This window comes from Hyla sarda, chromosome 4, assembly GCF_029499605.1.
Source record: "Hyla sarda isolate aHylSar1 chromosome 4, aHylSar1.hap1, whole genome shotgun sequence".
In the NCBI taxonomy this organism is placed as follows: domain Eukaryota; kingdom Metazoa; phylum Chordata; class Amphibia; order Anura; family Hylidae; genus Hyla; species Hyla sarda.
The window spans coordinates 338,367,620-338,389,358 of record NC_079192.1 but is presented as its reverse complement, the minus strand read 5'-3'; the positions used below and the strand labels follow the sequence as shown (position 1 = coordinate 338,389,358).

Sequence of the window (21,739 nt, the reverse complement as noted above, 5' to 3'; positions counted from 1 at the left end):
AGAAATGTAAGCCCCCAAAAATTAAAAAATTTAATTTTTTCTTCAATTTTGTCACACAATTCATTTTTTTTCAGTTTCGCCCTGGATTTTTTGGTAAAATGACTAATGTCACTGCAAAGTAGAATTGGTGGCGCAAAAAATAAGCCATAATATGGAATTTTAGTTGCAAAATTTTAAGCGTTATGATTTTTAGAAGGTGATGAGGAAAAAATTTAAATACAAAAACGTAAAAACCCTGTGTCCTTAAGGGGGTTAAAGAGGTATTCCAGGCAAAACCTTTTTTTTATATATATCAACTGGCTCTGGAAAGTTAAACAGATTTGTAAATGACTTCTATTAAAAAAACGTAATCCTTCCAATAGTTATTAGCTTCTGAAGTTTTCTAACTGCTCAATGATGATGTCACGTCCCGGGAGCTGTGCATGATGGGGGAATATCCCCATAGGAACTGCACATCTCCCGGGATGTGAGTCATCAGAGAGCAGTTAGACAGAAAACAACAACTCAACTTCAGAAGCTCATAACTATTGGAAGGATTAAGATTTTTTAATAGAAGTAATTTACAAATCTGTTTAACTTTCCAGAGCCAGTTGGTATATAAAAAAAAAGTTTTGGCCTGGAATATCCCTTTAAGGACATTACATCAACGTTGGATCAGCCTGTAGTGTGGTTTTCCACTTTGATTTTGAGTGTGACTCCATATCCAGACCTCCATGGGTTGATAAATTTGATTTCCATTGATAATTTTTGTGTGATTTTGTTGTCAGCACATTCAACTATGTAAAGACGAAAGTATTTCATACGATTAGTTCAGTCATTCAGATCTAGGAGGTGTTATCTTAGGGTTCCCTTTATTTTTTTGAGCAGTGTAATACTGCAACACACTGCACTCTCTGAATATAATACTACCACAAACTGCTCCCTCTGAATATATTACCGCACACTGTACCCTCTGAATATAATACTGCCACACTGTTCCCTCTGAATATAATACTACCAAACACTGTGCCCTTTGAATATTAAGCTGCCACACACTGTACCTTCTGAATATAATAATATCACACACTGGGCTCTCTGAATATAATACTGCAACACACCATACTCTCTGAATGTAATATTACCCCACACTGCGCCCTCTAAACATAATACCGACACACTGTTCCCTCTTAATGTAATACCACCACACACTGTATCCTCTTAATATAAACCTGCCACACACTGTATCCTCTTAATTTAAACCTGCTAAACACTGTACCCTCTGAAAAGAATACTGCCACACAATGTATCCTGTGTATACAATACTACCAGACACTGTACCCTCTGAATATAACCTTGCCATACAATGCACCCTATGAATACAATACCACAACATATTGTGGCCCATAAAATCTGTACCACCCCAGAAATTCCTTACATACACCATACCTATGAAATGCAAAACACTCTGTGCCCCTCACATATAATATTGCTCCTAACTGTGCCCCCAATTTAATAATAATGCCCCGTGTCCTGTGCCCCCACATAATAATAATGCCTGTGCCCCCCCCACATGTAATATCTCTGTCCTGTACACCCGCATATAATAATAATGCTCCCTTTCTTATGCCCTCGAGTGGTAATAATGCCCTGTCCACCCTCCACATAAACCTAATGTCCCCCAAGTTGCAATAATGCATCTTGTGCCACTGTGCCACCTTAATGGTCATAGTGCCCCAAACATGGAAAAGAAAACTGTGATATCACCGTACTGTACAGGGTTAATATACGCAGTGATGTCACAATGCAGGGATAATACAAACAGTGATGTCACAGTACAATGATTATACACACAATGACGTCATGGTACAGGGGGTAATACCCATAGTGATGTCACAATACAGGGATAATAAACACAGTGATGTCACAATACAGGGATAATATACACAGTGATGTCACAATACAGGGATAATACACAGGGAGGTCACAATATAAGGATAATACACAGGGAGGTCACAATATAGGGATAATACACAGGGAGGTCACAATATAGGGATAATACACAGGGAGGTAACAATACAGGAATAATACACATAGTGATGTCACAGTACAGGGATAATACACAAAGTGATGTCACAGAACAGGGAAAATGCACACAGTAGAGTGCAGGGATAGTTTACACAGTGATGTCATAGTACAGGGTTAATATACACAGTGATGTCACAGTACAGGGTTAATATAGAGTTACAGCAGAGTGCAGGGATAATACACACAGTGATGTCATAGTACAGGGTTAATACACACAGTGATGTCACAGTACAGGGTAAATATACAGTTACAGCAGAGTGCAGGTATAATACACACAGTGATGTCATAGTACAGGGATAATATACAGTTACAGCAGAGTGCAGGGATAATACACACAGTGATGTCACAGTACAGGGTTAATATAGAGTTACAGCAGAGTGCAGGGATAATACAGTGATGTCATAGTACAGGGATAATATACAGTTACAGCAGAGTGCAGGGATAATACACGCAGTGATGTCACAGTACAGGGTTAATATAGAGTTACAGCAGAATGCAGGGATAATACAGTGATGTCATAGTACAGGGATAATATACAGTTACAGCAGAGTGCAGGGATAATACAGTGATGTCATAGTACAGGGATAATATACAGTTACAGCAGAGTGCAGGGATAATACACACAGTGATGTCACAGTACAGGGTTAATATAGAGTTACAGCAGAGTGCAGGGATAATACAGTGATGTCATAGTACAGGGATAATATACAGTTACAGCAGAGTGCAGGGATAATACACGCAGTGATGTCACAGTACAGGGTTAATATAGAGTTACAGCAGAGTGCAGGGATAATACACACAGTGATGTCACAGTACAGGGATAATATAGAGTTACAGCAGAGTGCAGGGATAATACAGTGATGTCATAGTACAGGGATAATATACAGTTACAGCAGAGTGCAGGGATAATACACACAGTGATGTCACAGTACAGGGATAATATACAGTTACGGCAGAGTGCAAGGATAATACACGCAGTGATGTCACAGTACAGGGTTAATATAGAGTTACAGCAGAGTGCAGGAATAATACACACAGTGATGTCATAGTACAGGGTTAATATAGAGTTACAGCAGAGTGCAGGGATAATACAGTGATGTCACAGTACAGGGATAATATAGAGTTACAGCAGAGTGCAGGGATAATACAGTGATGTCACAGTACAGGGATAATATAGAGTTACAGCAGAGTGCAGGGATAATACAGTGATGTCACAGTACAGGGATAATATAGAGTTACAGCAGAGTGCAGGGATAATACACACAGTGATGTCACAGTACAGGGATAATATAGAGTTACAGCAGAGTGCAGGGATAATACACACAGTGATGTCACAGTACAGGGATAATATAGAGTTACAGCAGAGTGCAGGGATAATACACACAGTGATGTCACAGTACAGGGATAATATAGAGTTACAGCAGAGTGCAGGGATAATACACACAGTGATGTCACAGTACAGGGATAAGATAAAGTTACAGCAGAGTGCAGGGATAATACACACAGTGATGTCACAGTACAGGGATAATATAGAGTTACAGCAGAGTGCAGGGATAATACAGTGATGTCACAGTACAGGGATAATATACAGTTACAGCAGAGTGCAGGGATAATACACACAGTGATGTCATAGTACAGGGTTAATACACACAGTGATGTCACAGTACAGGGTTAATATACAATTACAGCAGAGTGCAGGGATAAATACAGTGATGTCATAGTACAGGGATAATATACAGTTACAGCAGAGTGCAGGGAAAATACAGTGATGTCATAGTACAGAGATAATATACAGTTACAGCAGAGTGCAGGGATAATACACACAGTGATGTCACAGTACAGGGATAATATACAGTTACAGCAGAGTGCCGGGATAATACACGCAGTGATGTCACAGTACAGGGTTAATATACAGTTACAGCAGAGTGCAGGAATAATACACAAAGTGATGTCATAGTACAGGGTTAATACACACAGTGATGTCACAGTACAGGTATAATATACACAGTGATGTCACAGTACAGGGATAATATACAGTTACAGCAGAGTGCAGGGATAATACAGTGATGTCATAGTACAGGGATAATATACAGTTACAGCAGAGTGCAGGGATAATACACACAGTGATGTCATAGTACAGGGTTAATATACACAGTGATGCCACAGTACAGGGATAATATACAGTTACAGCAGAGTGCAGGAATAATACACACAGTGATGTCATAGTACGGGGTTAACCCCCTAAGGACCGAGCCCTTTTTCACCTTAAGGACCAGAGCATTTTTTGCAATTCTGACCGCTGTCACTTTAAACATTAATAACTCTGGAATGCTTTTAGTTTTCATTCTGATTCCGAGATTGTTTTTTCGTGACATATTCTACTTTAACTTAGTGGTAAAATTTTATGGTAACTTGCATCCTTTCTTGGTGAAAAATCCCCAAATTTGATGAAAAAAATGAAAATTTAGCATTTTTCTAACTTTGAAGCTCTCTGCTTGTAAGGAAAATGGATATTCAAAATAATTTTTTTGGGGTTCACATATACAATATGTCTACTTTATGTTTGCATCATAAAATTTATGAGTTTTTACTTTTGGAAGACACCAGAGGGCTTCAAAGTTCAGCAGCAATTTTACAATTTTTCACAAACTTTTCAAACTCGCTATTTTTCATGGACCAGTTCAGGTTTGAAGTGGATTTGAAGGGTCTTCATATTAGAAATACCCCATAAAAGACCCCATTATAAAAACTACACCCCCCAAAGTATTCAAAATGATATTCAGTAAGTGTATTAACCCTTTAGGTGTTTCACAGGAATAGCAGCAAAGTGAAGGAGAAAATTCAAAATCTTAATTTTTTACATTCGCATGTTCTTGTAGACCCAATTTTTGAATTTTTGCAAGGGATAAAAAGGAGAAAATTTTTACTTATATTTGAAACCCAATTTCTCTCGAGTAAGCACATACCTCATATGTCTATGTTAATTGTTCAGTGGGCGCAGTAGAGGGCTCAGAAGGGAAGGAGCGACAAATGGTTTTTGGGGGGCATGTCACCTTTATGAAGCCCCTATGGTGCCAGGACAGCAAAAAAAAAAACATGGCATACCATTTTGGAAACTAGACCCCTCAGGGAACGTAACAAGGGGTAAAGTGAACCTTAATACCCTACAGGTGTTTCACGACTTTTGCATATGTAAAAAAAATAACAAATTTTTTACCTAAAATGCTTGGTTTACCAAAAATTTTACATTTTTAAAAAGGGTAATAGCAGAAAATACCCCCCAAAATTTGAAACCCAATTTCTCCCGATTCAGAAAACACCCCATATGGGGGTGAAAATTGCTCTGCTGGCGCACTACAGGTCTCAGAAGAGAAGGAGTCACATTTGGCTTTTTGAAAGCAAATTTTGCTCTGGGGGCATGCCGCATTTAGGAAGCCCCTATGGTGCCAGAACAGCAAAAAAAATCACATGGCATACCATTTTGGAAACTAGACCCCTCGGGGAACGTAACAAGGGGTAATGTGAACCTTAATACCCTACAGGTGTTTCACGACTTTTGCATATGTAAAAAAAATTTTTTTTTTTACCCAATATGCTTGGTTTCCCAAAATTTTTACATTTTTAAAAAGGGTAATAGCAGAAAATACCCCCCAAAATTTGAAGCCCAATTTCTCTCGATTCAGAAAACACCCCATATGGGGATGAAAAGTGCTCTGCTGGCGCACTACAGGTCTCAGAAGAGAAGGAGTCACATTTGGCTTTTTGAAAGCAAATTTTGTCTGGGGGCATGCCGCATTTAGGAAGCCCCTATGGTGCCAGAACAGCAAAAAAAAAAAACACATGGCATACCATTTTGGAAACTAGACCCCTCGGGGAACGTAACAAGGGGTAATGTGAACCTTAATACCCTACAGGTGTTTTACGACTTTTGCATATGTGAAAAATTTTTTTTTTTTTTTTACCTAAAATGCTTGGTTTCCCAAAATGTTTACATTTTTAAAAAGGGTAATAGCAGAAAACACCCCCCAAAATTTGAAGCCCAATTTCTCCCTATTCAGAAAACACCCCATATAGGGGTGAAAAGTGCTCTGCTGGCGCACTACAGGTATCAGAAGAGAAGGAGTCACATTTGGCTTTTTGAAAGCAAATTTTGCTCTGGGGGCATGCCGCATTTCGGAAGCCCCTATGGTGCCAGGACAGCAAAAAAAAAAAAAACACATGGCATACCATTTTTGGAAACTAGACCCCTCGGGGAACGTAACAAGGGGTTAAGTGAACCTTTATACCCCACAGGTGTTTCATGATTTTGTATATGTAAAAAAAAAATTATTTTTTTTACCTAAAATGCTTGTTTTCCCAAAAATTTTACATTTTTAAAAAGGGTAATAGCAGAAAATCCCCCCAAAATTTGAAGCCCAATTTCTCCCGAGTACGGCGATACCCCATATGTGACCCTAAACTGTTGCCTTGAAATACGACAGGGCTCCAAAGTGAGAGCGCCATGTGCATTTGAGGCCTAAATTAGGGACTTGCATAGGGGTGGACATAGGGGTATTCTACGCCAGTGATTCCCAAACAGGGTGCCTCCAGCTGTTGTAAAACTCCCAGCATGCCTAGACAGTCAGTGGCTATCTGGCAATACTGGGAGTAGTTGTTTTGCAACAGCTGGAGGCTCCGTTCTGGAAACAGTGGCGTACCAGACGTTTTTCATTTTTATTGGGGAGGGGGGCTGTGTAGGGGTATGTGTATATGTAGTGTTTTTTACTTTTTATTTTATTTTGTGGTAGTGTAGTGTTTTTAGGGTACAGTCGCACAGGCCGGGGTTCACAGTAGTTTCTCGCTGGCAGCTTGAGCTGCAGCAGAAAATTTGCCGCAGCTCAAACTTGCAGCCGGATACTTACTGTAAACCTCCGCCCATGTGAGTGTACCCGTACGTTCACATTGGGGGGGGGGGGGGGGGGGAAACATCCAGCTGTTGCAAAACTTCAACTCCCAGCATGTACCGTCTATCAGTGGATGCTGGGAGTTGTAGTTTTGCAACCGCTGGAGGCTCCGTTTTGGAAACAGTGGCGTACCAGACATTTTTCATTTTTATTGGGGAGGGGGGCTGTGTAGGGGTATGTGTATATGTAGTGTTTTTTACTTTTTATTTTATTTTGTGGTAGTGTAGTGTAGTGTTTTTAGGGTACAGTCGCACGGGCGGGGGGTTCACAGTAGTTTCTTGCTGGCAGTTTGAGCAGCGGCAGAAAATTTGCCGCAACTCAAATTTGCAGCCGGATACTTACTGTAATCCTCCGCCCATGTGAGTGTACCCTGTATGTTCACATGGGGGGGGGGGGGGGAAATACCTCTCGCTGTTGCAAAACTACAACTCCCAGCATGTACGGTCTATCAGTGCATGCTGGGAGTTGTAGTTTTGCAACAGCTGGAGACACACAGGTTGTGAAACACCGAGTTTGGTAACAAACTCAGTGTTTTGCAACCAGTGTGCCTTCAGCTGTTGCAAAAGCTACAACCCCCAGCATGTACAGACAGCGGAAGGGCATGCTGGGTCTTGTAGTTATGCAACAGCCGGAGGCATACTACATTGGCTGGGGATGCTGGGGATTGTAGTTATGCAACAGCTGGAGACACACTGGTTTGCTACTTAACTCAGTGTGCCTTCAGCTGTTGCAAAACTACAACTCTCAGCAGTCACCGACAGCCAACAGGCATGCTGGGAGTTGTAGTTATGCAACCACCAGATGCACCACTACAACTCCCAGCATGCACTTTAGCTGATTGTGCAAGCTGGGAGTTGTAGTTATACAACAGCTGAAGGTACACTTTTCCATAGAAAGAATGTGCCTCCAGCTGTTGCAAAACTACAAGTCCCAGCATGCCCATAAGGGCATGCTGGGAGTTGTGGTGGTCTGCCTCCTGCTGTTGCATAACTACAGCTCCCAGCATGCCCTTTTTGCATGCTGGGAGCTGTTGCAATCGCCGACATGGGGGGACATAATGACCCCCCTGGGCGATATGCCGGGATGCCTGCTGAACGATTTCAGCAGGCATCCAGCCCCGGCTCCCCTCCGGCTAGCGGCGGGGGCCGGAAATGCTCAGGGTGTATCCATACGTCCTCGGTCCTTAAGGACTTGGAAACGGGGGCGTATGGATACGCCCTATGTCCTTAAGGGGTTAATATACAGTTACAGCAGAGTGCAGGGATAATACAGTGATGTCACAGTACAGGGATAATATACAGTTACAGCAGCGTGCAGGAATAATACACACAGTGATGTCACAGTACAGGGATAATATAGAGTTACAGCAGAGTGCAGGAATAATACACACAGTGATGTCACAGTACAGGGATAATATACAGTTACAGCAGAGTGCAGGGATAATACAGTGATGTCACAGTACAGGGATAATATACAGTTACAGCAGAGTGCAGGGATAATACAGTGATGTCATAGTACAGGGATAATATACAGTTACAGCAGAGTGCAGGAATAATACAGTGATGTATCAGTAGAGGGATAATATACAGTTACAGCAGAGTGCAGGAATAATACACACAGTGATGTCATAGTACAGGGATAACATACACAGTGATGTCACAGTACAGGGTTAATATACAGTTACAGCAGAGTGCAGGAATAATACACACAGTGATGTCATAGTACAGGGATAATATACAGTTACAGCAGAATGCAGGAATAATACACACACATAGTACAGGGTTAATATACACAGTAACGTCACAGTACAGGGTTAATATACAGTTACAGCAGAGTGCAGGGATAACACAGTGATGTCATAGTTCAGGGATAATATACAGTTACAGCAGAGTGCAGGGATAATACACAGTGATGTCATAGTACAGGGTTAATATACAGTTACAGCAGAGTGCAGGGATAATACAGTGATGTCATAGTTCAGGGATAATATACAGTTACAGCAGAGTGCAGGGATAATACAGTGATGTCATAGTACAGGGTTAATATACAGTTACAGCAGAGTGCAGGGATAATACACACAGTGATGTCATAGTACAGGGTTAATATACAGTTACAGCAGAGTGCAGGAATAATACACAAAGTGATGTCATAGTACAGGGTTAATATACACAGTGATGTCACAGTACAGGGTTAATATACAGTTACAGCAGAGTGCAGGAATAATACACACAGTGATGTCATAGTACAGGGTTAATATACACAGTGATGTCTCAGTACAGGGATAATATACAGTTACAGCAGAGTGCAGGAATAATACACACAGTGAGGTCATAGTACAGGGATAACATACGAAGTAACGTCACAGTACAGGGTTAATATACACAGTGATGTCACAGTACAGGGATAATATAGAGTTACAGCAGAGTGCAGGAATAATACACACAGTGAGGTCATAGTACAGGGTTAATATACAGTTACAGCAGAGTGCAGGGATAATACACACAGTGATGTCACAGTACAGGGTTAATATACAGTTACAGCAGAGTGCAGGTATAATACACACAGTGAGGTCATAGTACAGGGTTAATATACAGTTACAGCAGAGTGCAGGGATAATACAGTGATGTCATAGTACAGGGATAACATACGCAGTAACGTCATAGTACAGGGATAATATACAGTTACAGCAGAGTGCAGGAATAATACACACAGTGAGGTCATAGTACAGGGTTAATATACAGTTACAGCAGAGTGCAGGTATAATACACACAGTGAGGTCATAGTACAGGGATAACATACGCATTAACGTCACAGTACAGGGTTAATATACAGTTACAGCAGAGTGCAGGTATAATACACACAGTGAGGTCATAGTACAGGGATAACATACACAGTAACGTCACAGTACAGGGTTAATATACAGTTACAACTTAGCCAGGAGTTACAATTCCCAGTGGTTGGGGTAGTGAGGAATGGCAGGGTCGGGCTCAATGTTTATAGTTTTACCTATGTAACCTGTCAGCCATGAAGTAATATGTTCTCCTGCACCCTCAGCTCTTCTTTCCTCTGACCCCAGCATGCCGTCATGAGTATAAGATCACCTCCCATTCCAGATGGCTGGAGATATTGTGAAGAAACTTGGTACACATAGTTAAATCCATACCCAACCCCATTTGTAAGGCTGGGGGGTTTTGTCTGAAAACTCATGCAATTCTTTGGGACTTCGATTGTTTCTTCTGATTGCGTTATTCTAGGCCTGGAGAGGTTGTCAGAGACTTTTAAACATCCTACCGACTGTTCAGCAGGATAAGAAATAAGATCGGGATATGAAGTTAGGATATGAGAACGAGAGCATCCTTGTTAAGGTAGGAAGACCAGGCAATGCCAGGTACTCAGCTGGTTTTATATATTAAAAAGAGGAATTCTATTATTCGAGCAAGTAACACAAATAGTTCGATGATGAATGAAAATGATCTGATACTCTTATATCCTATTTCCTTGATGACCTGCTGTCTTATAAGTCAGTGGACCCTTATTGGCATCCATCAGTTCCAGACCAGCAGCATTATTATTAGAAGTTCTTGTATATGCCTTGTTCTTACCTGTTTTAGCTGATGTGGCAAACATGGGATAGGCTCCATTTTATACATAAAATGATCACTGAAGTGATTCTGTAATGCTGCCTACATTTCCCATGACAACTCTGAACTTTTAGGCTGGGTTCACACCACGTATTGTACTTACGGTTCCCGTATACGGCTGGGGGGAGGGGGGCGGGGGGTAATCGCGGCGCCCGCACTCAGCCGTATACGGGAACCATATTTAATGCATGCCTACCGGAGGCTGCGTTTGCAGCCGTATGCGGTTTCTTGACCGCAGGCAAAAACGGTCAACCACGTTTTTGCCTACGGTTGGGAAACCGCATACGGCTGAAAACGCAGCCGACTGGAGGCTGCGGTTCACTCCGGTCGGCTCATAGACATGCATTAAATATGGTTCCTGTATACGGCTGAGTGCGGGCGCCGTGATTCCCCCCCCTGCCCCCCTCCCCCCAGCCGTATACGGGAACCATAAGTACAAAACGTGGTGTGAACTCAGCCTTAGGCAGGTTGCTGGTACTAGAGTTCAGTTATCTAAGCATTAGTTATGTCCAGAGCCGTGACCACATACAATCATGGTCGTAAATGTTGGTACTCCTTAAATCTTTCAAGAAAATTGAGTATTTCTCACAGAAAAGGATTGCAGTAACACATGTTTTGCTATACACATGTTTATTCCCTTTGTGTGTATTGGAACTAAACCAAAAAAGAGAGAAAAAAAGCAAATTGGACATAATGTCACACCAAACTCCAAAAATGGTCTGGACAAAATTATTGGCACCCTTTCAAAATTGTGGAACAATAAGATTGTTTCAAGCAATAACAGATGTGGGCCATATAAAAATCACACCTGAAAGCAGATAAAAAGGAGAGAAGTTCACTTAGTCTTTGCATTGTGTGTCTGTGTGTGCCACACTAAGCATGGACAACAGAAAGAGGAGAATAGAACTGTCTGAGGACTTGAGAACCAAAATTGTGGAAACATATCAACAATCTCAATGTTACAAGTCCATCTCCAGAGATCTAGATTTGCCTTTGTCCACATTGCGCAACATTTTCAAGAAGTTTGCAACCCATGGCACTGTAGCTAATCTCCCTGGCTGTGGACAGAAGAAAAAAATAGATGAAAGGTGTCAACGCAGGATAGTCCGGATGGTGGATAAGCAGCCCCAAACAAGTTCCAAAGATATTCAAGCTGTCCTACAGGCTCAGGGAGCATCAGTGTCAGTGCAAACTATCCATCAACATTTAAATGAAATGAAACGCTCTGGCAGGAGACCCAGGAGGACCCCACTGCTGACACAGAGACATAAAAAAGCAAGACTATATTTTGCCAAAATTAACTTGAGGAAGCCAAAATCCTTCTGGAAAAATGTCTTGTGGACAGATGAGACCAAGATAGAGCTATGAGCAGACATGCTGAGATGTGCGCATTGCCACATGCATGCACAGTATACTTGCACACATCGCGGCTGTTCGTGGCCTAGCTCAGATAGCGGGGAGAGCGGACGTGATGTGTGCGAGTACACTGCACATTAGCTCGTCGGTACTGAAATGCCAGTTATCGTATAACGTCAGCAAACAGGTGACCATTTAAAGAATATACAAACACGTAAAAAATATTAAAAACAATGTAATTATCGAAAAATGCCCATGTCTATCTTGTTATTAAACCCTTGCAACTCTTGTGCTCTAGTTTTTAGAATCCAGAATGCTTCTTTGCTCTGTCTATTTATTCTGTTCTTCATTGTAAGCCTTTCTATCATTGCATCTTGTACAGTGGTCCGTCAACATGCGATGGTAATTTGTTCCAAACGAGCCATCGTTTGTCGTATCCATCATATGTTGAGGGATTCGTGCAATGTAAAGTATAGGAAGCTGTACTGACCTGTCCCCACCGCTCGCGATGGTGCCCCCGCCGCTCCCGATGGTGATCCCGGGCCTCCGCTGGGCTCTCTTGGTCATCTCCGGTCCTCTGCTGGGCTCTCCTGGTCTTCTCCGGTCCTTCACTGTCTTCCGCAAGGCCTTACTGGGCCTGCGTAGCGACGTCATTACGCCGCTGCTTACGCCATTCCTATTGGATGACGTGCGCAGCAGCGTGTTGACGTCACCGGAGAGGGCCGAGAAGACACCGGAAGACCAGCACTGGAGGGCACCCCGGAGCATCGTGGAGGGGTAAGTAATACTTACCGCACCACACGGGGAACATTAAGCTGCTATCCGGCAGCAGCTTAAGCATTTTGCGCTGCCGGATAGCACTTAATGCGATGGCCCCGACATAAAAAAGCATCGTATGTCGATGCTGACATCGACATGCGATGGCCTCTGAGAGGCCATAGTATGTCGATTTGATCATATGTCGGGGCCATCGTAGGTCGGGGGGTCACTGTACATGTTGAATTAAGTGTGGTGCTCCCTTGCCTGAGAGTACTGACCAACTATGTTCCCTGAAGCATGTGTGGAGGGCGGATAGTGCTACCGATATAAAAATGGTGGCATGGCATAACATTGTGTAAGTGACAAAATTTGTGTAAGTAACAACCTAGGGATAGGTCTGTAGAAGAGTCAATAATGCTTGAAACAGCTGTAACCTGTTTGCATAGAAGAGAGCACTGAGTGATCTAGCCCTTGGTGTGTAAAAAACATTCACAGAAAGTGGATGTTTGTGTTACCTTTTCTTGGAATAAAAAAGCTGAAAGGACAATTTGTGAGTCGCTGCCCTCTTTTCTTTTCTTTTTGTTTGTACACATTATATGAATTGCTAAACTATTGAGGGTCAAAGCAAGCAGGAGCGGGAGAAGGAGCCGAGCAATGGAATGTACACAATCTGTCAGGACATTTACACTACAAATCATTTTCAGGTCCTAGAAGTATGGCACTTTCATTGTGTACATAGTGCACGGCTCCTGCTCTACACACTGCCAGAACCTATAGGCTTTATACCAGAAACTTTTTTTTTTTTAGCACAGGACAGTGACCTGCGATCTGGTGCTGCACTTACTTGTCCCTGGGGAGTTGAAACAACATGAAGGATCTGAAGAAAAAATTCTTGTGCAGGTACTACTACCTCCATCACCCCCTACACTTGCTGGATCTTATGAGATCACATAACCTTTTGCTGCCTAAGACTCACACAGCCAGCTCCAGTATGCCTCTTATGTAAATCACTGCCCCTCACTGAATCATCAGCACACAGTAGAGTGATAAAGGGTACCCCCATCTGACAGTGACAGTCAGAGGGGTACAAAACCTCTCATACATCGGGAATGGGGGGGATGGGGGGCGTATTAATAAAATAAGAACACCCCTAGACTCAAGGCACCATCAGCTTTATGAAAAAGTCATAATGTCTGGGGAGGCCACAGGTCCTCTTTAATGGCTACATTTCCCAATATTTCAACATTAGACAAACAACTTAAAAATCTTCCTGGCTGACCAATTGTATCCAGTAACAACAGCCTGTGCGAACCAATCTGTAGAAACATCAACCATTTCCTAAGAAAAATTGTGACCTCTCTACCTTTGTACTTAAAGGGGTACTCCTCTGCCCAGCGTTTGGAACAAACTGTTCTGAATGCTAGAGCCGGCATCATGAGGGAGCTCGTGACATCATGCCCCGCCCCTCATGACGTCACTCCCCACCCCCTCAATGCAAGTTTATGGGAGGGGGCGTGTTGGCTGTCATGCCCCCTCCCATAGACTTGCATTCAGGGGGCGGGGTGTGACATCATGAGGGGGCGGGGCTATGACATCACAAGCTCCCGTCGCCGGCTCCAGTGTTCGAAACAGTTAGTTCAAAACGCTGAGCAGCGGAGTACCCCTTTAAGAGATACCACAGATGTCATCCAAAGGATGGATGGGTACAGTTGGAAATGAATATGACTCTTGTGATGTGTGACGTTGAGTTGTTGTACATCTCAATGAAGGCGCTAGGATGGTTTGGAGACCACATGGATATTTCTATCCATGACTGATCTGGATCCAGACTTTGTAGATGAGGTTCAAACAATGTGGCTACAGGGACAAACCGATACAGAAATGATATCAGCAAGTGAAATATACAACCAGAAACATCCAGTTATTTTAAAAGAATGGTCAACAGTAAGACAGGCAGGTAAGGTTTATCCAGCATGTGTTGTGGCTGTTCATAGTTGATTTGCCTAAATTTTTGTAATAGCCTTTTGGTCCTGTATCTCAAGTTAGATTAAAGGGGGACTCTTTTATTTTATTTATTTTAAATCAACTGGTGCCAGAAAGTTTAACAGATTTGTAAATTACTTCTTTTTATAAATCTTAATCCTTCCAGTACTTATCAGCTGCTGTATGCTCCATTATTTTAGGAACTGTCCAGAGCAGGAACAAATCCCCCATAGAAAACCTCTCCTGCTCTGGACAGTTCCTGACACGGACAGAGGTGTCAGCAGAGAGCACTGTAGTACTGGAATGATTTTGATTTTTTAACAGAAGTAATTTACAAATCTGTTTAACTTTCTGGCACCAGTTGATTAAAAAAAAAAATTGCAGTGGAATACCCCTTTAAGTGTTATTATTGTGGTTTTATAATGTTTTTAACAATCACTTACTCTTTTTCTTTTCTTGTCCTTTTCTTCTTTCTCATCTCTAATCTTCCTTTTTTTGTTTTTCCTTTTCTTTACTTATTTTTCTGATGGCAATATACTTTGGGGGTTTTATTCACAAGGACACCTTATATGCATTTTATGTATCTATGCATACTGAGTTCTCATTTATAAGGTATTAGCACTTTAATATCTTAGAAATAAATGTGCAGAGTCTTTCATATTCCTGTATATTTTATATGTATATGGTTACTTTAGCACTAGCACTTTACCTATGCGTTACATCAGCTCCTTATGTTCGCACTGCCGAATGTCCATGTGGAATTCCGCATGAACATTCTGATGCAGCAGAGTCACATTCATTTCGATGGGATTCTGCTGCACTGTTCAAATGGTGGAATTTACACTTCACTAATAGAGGGCACATTTCCGAGTGGTCATGGCATCTGCCGGATTATTCAAATGTGCGGAATGTCTGTGGGAGTTTCCCATGCAGACATTCCGTACATTTTACACCATGTGAACATGGCCTTATTAGGACATTTATATTAGCAGTATATTTCTTTTTACATATACATGTATTGTGACAAAATGTATGTATTATTTACACTACATTTTAGTTAGTTATGCGCTATTCATTGTGTTTGGTTTTTCTAAGTTTTGCAGCTTTTTACATGTGGCATAGAGCACTTTTTTCACTTGCCACTTATTTTGGCACTCTTTAAGGGGAATATTCAAAGACTTGTGTAATCAGTGCTGTTTTATTAGTGCCACTAATAGCGTTATTAGATAGATTTTCAGAAGTGAGGCATGGCAACAACAACAACAAAAATAGCACATCAATAACCAGGTTAACTTGGTATTAACTGCAGCATTATTGTGCGCCAGAAAGTTGTGCTTAACTGTTAAAAAATAGGGTGATAATCGCACACAAAGCCTAGCCACGCCCCTTTAAAAAAATTGGCTAACAGGGTGCTAAATCTGGTACTAAATATCTGAATATGTAACACTAATAGTGTGTGCCACATTTTAAGCAAATCTAGCACAGCTAAAGCCCAAAAAAATGTCAGCCACCCACTGTATTTTTTTCAGTTTATTACGTTTGTTCTGCATATATAGGGGCAGCATATTGGCAATTTGTGTCCACTTATTTATTGCATTATTTACCCTGGTCCACTCCGAGCTGATCAGCAGGTGGCACGCATGTGTGATTGGTGGGGTGTGACTTTGGAGGTATCTGCTAGATGTCATCACAGCACCCAGCGTAATTGCGATGGTGTGTGACATGGCGAACATGCGCCTACGGAACCACAGAGCGCCATTTTGCCAGCCAGCCGTATAGCTCATGAGTATATCATTTCAGTAGTCAATTTTATCCAGCATTTGATTGGCTAGATCACTTGTAACTATCTAATTCAGTAAAACATACGTAGCATGTGTAGAGGGTATGTAACAGGGTCTTTATTCTCTAGGTCTGCTTGCTGTTATCCTCTACCGGTTTATCTAACAGCAATCTTTCCTATGAGAATTCAATCACAAGATTTGTCCATGATCTCTGTTTGATGGGTATGAGATTTTCTCCTGTGTGTGCTGATGTAATGCACAATTACATGCGTGTCTAAAGCATGTTGTAGGTTTATATCACTACTTCGGTAGATAAGATCACCTTAGCTTACAGCATTATATAGATTTCTACTAAATTGGTCTATAACATTCATAAGCTGGAACTGTAATTTCTATTTTCCTCATATCACCAGGATGCACTATGCTTCTTTACTATAAAACTGTCATGATCCATGTATGTCGGATATGTATTTTCCCACCATGAAAATGTGTCTAAAAAAATGTTGTCGCAAAAATTAGGTGCCCGACCCAGCTTCTGCGTCGACGCCCAGAGCAGCCATCCTTACCTGCTGGGCTGAGTGCCCAATCACAGTCTCCCTCCCAGAGCATCCCTTCCTTCCATCTTCAGGAGTCAGATGTGTTCCCCCTTTCCAGACCCACAGATGTCCTCCTCCGATGAAGCAACCAGGGGAACAGGAGCTGGCTTTATGGGGTGGTAATCAGGAACGAGTTCCACAGGGAGGGGGTGACACAAACCTTAGAGGGATCCAGAACCCTCCTTCCTCCTTGCCTCACCATTCCTCAGATCAATTACTCAGTCTAGGGAGGAAGAGTCCTGCTCTCCTGCATCAACAGACTTCACGGGCCCAGACCCCACGACCTGCTGCTCAATACGAGAGTACCCCAACCACAGAGAGGGACCAGTTGTCTTCTACCCTCCCACCACCTGCACAGGCTGTTGCTCTCCTGAAGGGTCATCCAGAGCTGCAGGCACTTTTGTCGTTTCTCCCCACGAAGTCGGATATGTCTGCCATGGCCTCAGATTTTAAGTCTGCCTGGTGCCAAGATCTTCAGTCAGTCAAGCAATATGCAGCTGAGTTACAGGGTAGGGTGGGAGGCCTAGAGTATTTTCAAGGGACTGTTCATGATTCCATGAGGGACATGCAGAATGCTCTCCAACCAACCTCCAACCATCACGCACTGGCAGAGCATCTGGATGATGTGGAAAACAGAAGTTGCAGGAACAATATTCGTATCCGCGGACTCCCGACAGCTACTCGCTCTCAGGATCTACAACCTACTGTCATCGGCATCTTCAACATGCTCCTAGGATGCCTCCCTGAAACACATATTGAAATAGATAGAGTACACCGGGTATTGAAAGCACCCAGCACTGACCCTGCCCGCCCGAGAGATGTAATTTGCAGCATTCACTGCTATACCCTAAAGGAGCAAATTATGCCGAAAATAAGACATTGACTTTGATGGAGCTACCTTACAACTTGTCCATTTGTCCAAACATACTCTCTGACAGAGGGCCCTGTTGCGACCCCTTCTACATCTACTCCAAGACCGCCACATTCCTTATAAATGGGGTTTTCCTTTTGCCCTACATGTCACTGCTGGAGATGGTGTGGCCTCTCTTCACACCCCTGGAGACCTACCACTCTTCCTCTCCACCCTCGGTCTCCCTCCTGTGTCTCTTCTGGAATTGACTGCTTACTTGAGTGACCCCTATGCCCCTCCACCTGCGCCTAGGGCTTCGCAGCGGGACACGGCGAGGCATCCTACACCTGGAGGACCACTGCCTCAGAGGCCGAGACAGCAGCACCCCAGACTGTCGGGCTCCATGATGGAGTCTTCAAAGGACTAGATTCCTCTATCACAGCTGCCCTCTGCTGATGGGGGCCGAACACAGAGTTTCTTCCCCAGATGGGAAGACCCCTTCCGGACTAGCTCGGATACGTCTACCTCTATTTGCCTACACCCCATGCCCCATAGTCTCCTACTGTACTAAATCTGATCTCTTCCCCTACATCAGTGGTAACTCGTGGCTCCTCCGGGGGCCCCCACTCTAGTCTCCTCTAGGCCGTGGGCGGACACGCACACACCTCTTTACAGTTTAGTATATTTACCTAATAGTAGTCTGACTCTAGTAGCGCCCTTCTCCTCTCCCTTCTACCCACACTTAGGGAGGGTGTATGTTCAGTACACCTATTTGGCAGGAGACATGTTCTGCCACCAGTGATACATTTGCAAGTGTTCTTGCTTTTTTCTTTATTTACTGTTTTGTTTCTGAGTTACTTGTATTTTTCTTGTTTCTTCCGCAGAACCCGTTGCTCAAGGACCCCCCTCCGAATACTCACTCCACTCTCTCACTCCGCATTCTACCCATTAGATGGCCGAGGTGAAGGTTACTTCCCTGAATGTTCAGGGATTTAACGTGCCAGAGAAGAGGTCCCAGGTCCTATACCACTTACATAAACATAAGACTAAGATCTTGTGTCTCCAGGAGACTCATTTTAAAACTGGCCATACAGCGGATCAGTCGCTATTTTCCCACCTGGTACCATAGCACCAACTCAGAGTCTCGCTCAAAGGTAGTGTCAGTGGGTTTTCATTGCTCGCTACCCTTCAACATGCTAGCTGTACGTGTCGACCCTGATGCTTGATACTTATTTTTTAAGGGAATGATCCTGGACCAGGTGGTGACTGTTTACACTCCCAACAGCTCCCAGGTCTCATTTCTGATGCGAACTCTAGAGGATCTATCATCTTTTGCGTAGGGTATGCTGCTATAATGTTGCGATTTTAACCTAACTCATACAGCCATCTCCTACCAGCAGCTCAGTAGACTCTGGAAAACTTTTGCACTCCTTGCAAATATGCGACGTGTGGTGCCTCCAGCATCTGCAAGATAGAGATTACACATTTTACTCCAGCCCCATGACTCCTATAGCCGCCTAGACTATATCTTCCTACCTCATTTTTATCTACCCCGTCTGTCCTCCACTCAGAGAGGTAACTTGTTCCTCTCCGACCACGCACCAGTCTCTTGTACGATTCAGATCCCCTCACTCAGCAAACCACAGTTTACATGGTGTCTTAATGAGTCGCTCCTCTTTGATTCTTTATGTTTGTCTGACCTTAAGTCAACAATAGCTCATTTTCAGTCTGACCATAATATGGACCAGACACCGTTCCCTGTACAATGGGAAGCCCTTAAATGCATTCTGAGAAGAGTAATAATAGGCCACGTCTCTCGTCTTAAAAAGGTGAAGGTGGAGAAGTTGAGGTGCCTTTTTGAGACGCTGAATTCATTTGAGGCTCAACACAAGAAGTCTCAACAGGAATGGTCTTTGAGAGCCATAATTAAAACACATCATGACATCTGCACTTTGCTGAATGATCGGTTCAAACAATACAGGCAGCGATGCTCTAGGACCTTCTATGAACCCCCTAGATAGCTTTGATCTTAATTACCCACCTCTAATAGCAACTATTGACGGTGACCTGAAGAAATGGACCACTGGCACATTCTCCTGGCTGGGCAGGGCTAACATTCTAAAAATGAATGTTCTTCCGCACCTACTATACCTCTTTCAGGCGGTCGCAGTCGCCATCCCCATCCCTTTTTTAAGAGTTTGGATACACTGTTTCGAACATTCATCTGGGCGGGGAGACTATTAAGAGGGGACCTCTACTCTGGCCTTGTAGGTAACTGAGCATCCGGATGTCCAGTTGATGAGTGAGGGTTCGTGGATGGCATTTATTCTGATGGCGACCAAAGGAGAGCGGGTTCTGTGTTGTTAGTGTTTGTATTTACCCCCCCCCCCTGTTACCCCCTCCCCTCTATACTTACCCCTATCTCCCGCCCTACTTACCCCACCTTAGCATCCTTCTTTGCTTTCTCTGGTTCCCAATCTTTTCTCTCCCAACTCCTCCCTAGTCTCCTCTCTCCTCTATATCCTCGTTATCTTTTCCTCCTCTTTTGTCTTCTTTCCCTTCTTCCAGAACATTACTCTTGCCATTGGCTGTAATAGTGGGAGACAAATTACCTAACACTTATCCACTAATAGGTATAGCTCATGATATATTTAGTTGTGTTTGACGTAAAAGTTGTTTCATTATATCCCTGCTGTGCACAGAGCATGCTCTACCTTCTTTTTATGCTTTGCCAAGATGTACTGTCATCTGCATATCTGGAATGTTTTTTCCTTGATTTTGATCATACTTACCAGTAAACTGATTTGCCTGCTGAAAAAAAACAAAAACCTAGGTAAAGCCAACACTGGAAGGGACTTGGGGACAATGAAGGACAGTAAACTTCGGTAACCAGGGCCAGGCAGCAAATATGTTAAATAAAATCTTTGGTATGTCTTTCCACCAGGAGTAAGAAATTTTTTAATATATATATATATATATAACTCAATGTGTGTGTGTGTGTGTATGTATGTATGTACATATATATGTATGTATGTATGTGTGTATGTTCCAGCATCACGTCCAAATGGCTAAAGATATTAACATGAAACTTGGCACAAATGTTACTTATATGTCAACAACAAACATAGGATAGGTAATTTAACCCTTACTCACCCCATTTGCCGGGGGCGGGGTTTATGTTTAAAGTCCCATACAAGTCTATGGGAAATATATGTTACTGCATAACTTCCAAACGGCTAGAGATATTTCGATAATACTTGGTCACATGTTACTTATATGTCCACTTAAAATATAGGATAGTTAATTTAACCCTTAACTACCCCCATGCAAATCAATGGGAAATTTATGTTCCCACATAACTTCCGTACGTCTGGAGATATTTCAATACCTGGTACACATATTACGGGTCGGGATATGAGGTCGGGATAGGAGGACGGGATAGGAGGTTGGGATAGGAGGTCGAGATAGGAGGTCGAGATAGTAGGATGGGATAGGAGGATGTGATAGGAGGACAGGATAGGAGGTCGGGATAGGAGGATGGGATAGGAGGACGGGATAGAGGGACTGGATAGGAGGTCGGTATAGGAGGTCGGGATAGGAGGTCAAGATAGGAGGTCGAGATAGGAGGTCAAAATAGGAGGACGGGATAGGAGGACAGGATAGGAGGTCGTGATAGGAGGATGGGATAGGAGGTTGGGTTAGATGGACGGGATAGGAGGTCGGGATAGGAGGATGGGATAGGAGGATGGGATAGGAGGTCGGGATA

The 21,739-nt window shown here is 42.9% G+C and overlaps 1 protein-coding gene across 4 annotated transcripts in view; it reads left to right on the top strand.

Annotated features, from left to right (window-relative positions):
- The window catches only part of LOC130267160 (uncharacterized), a 46,191-nt gene extending 25,366 nt beyond the window's left edge, over positions 1–20,825 (top strand). For 2 of the 4 annotated variants that reach the window (XM_056516492.1, XM_056516493.1), the window contains exons 2-3: positions 10,262–10,372; positions 17,047–20,825. In XM_056516492.1, the coding sequence (XP_056372467.1) occupies positions 10,334–10,372; positions 17,047–18,006 (999 nt within the window). In that variant the 5' untranslated portion in view covers positions 10,262–10,333 and the 3' untranslated portion in view covers positions 18,007–20,825. Of the gene's footprint in view, positions 1–10,092; positions 10,149–10,261; positions 10,373–13,570; positions 13,664–17,046 lie in introns of those variants that run through there. The other 2 variants (XM_056516490.1, XM_056516491.1) reach the window with 2 other exon arrangements.
- The last annotated feature ends 914 nt before the right edge of the window (positions 20,826–21,739 follow it).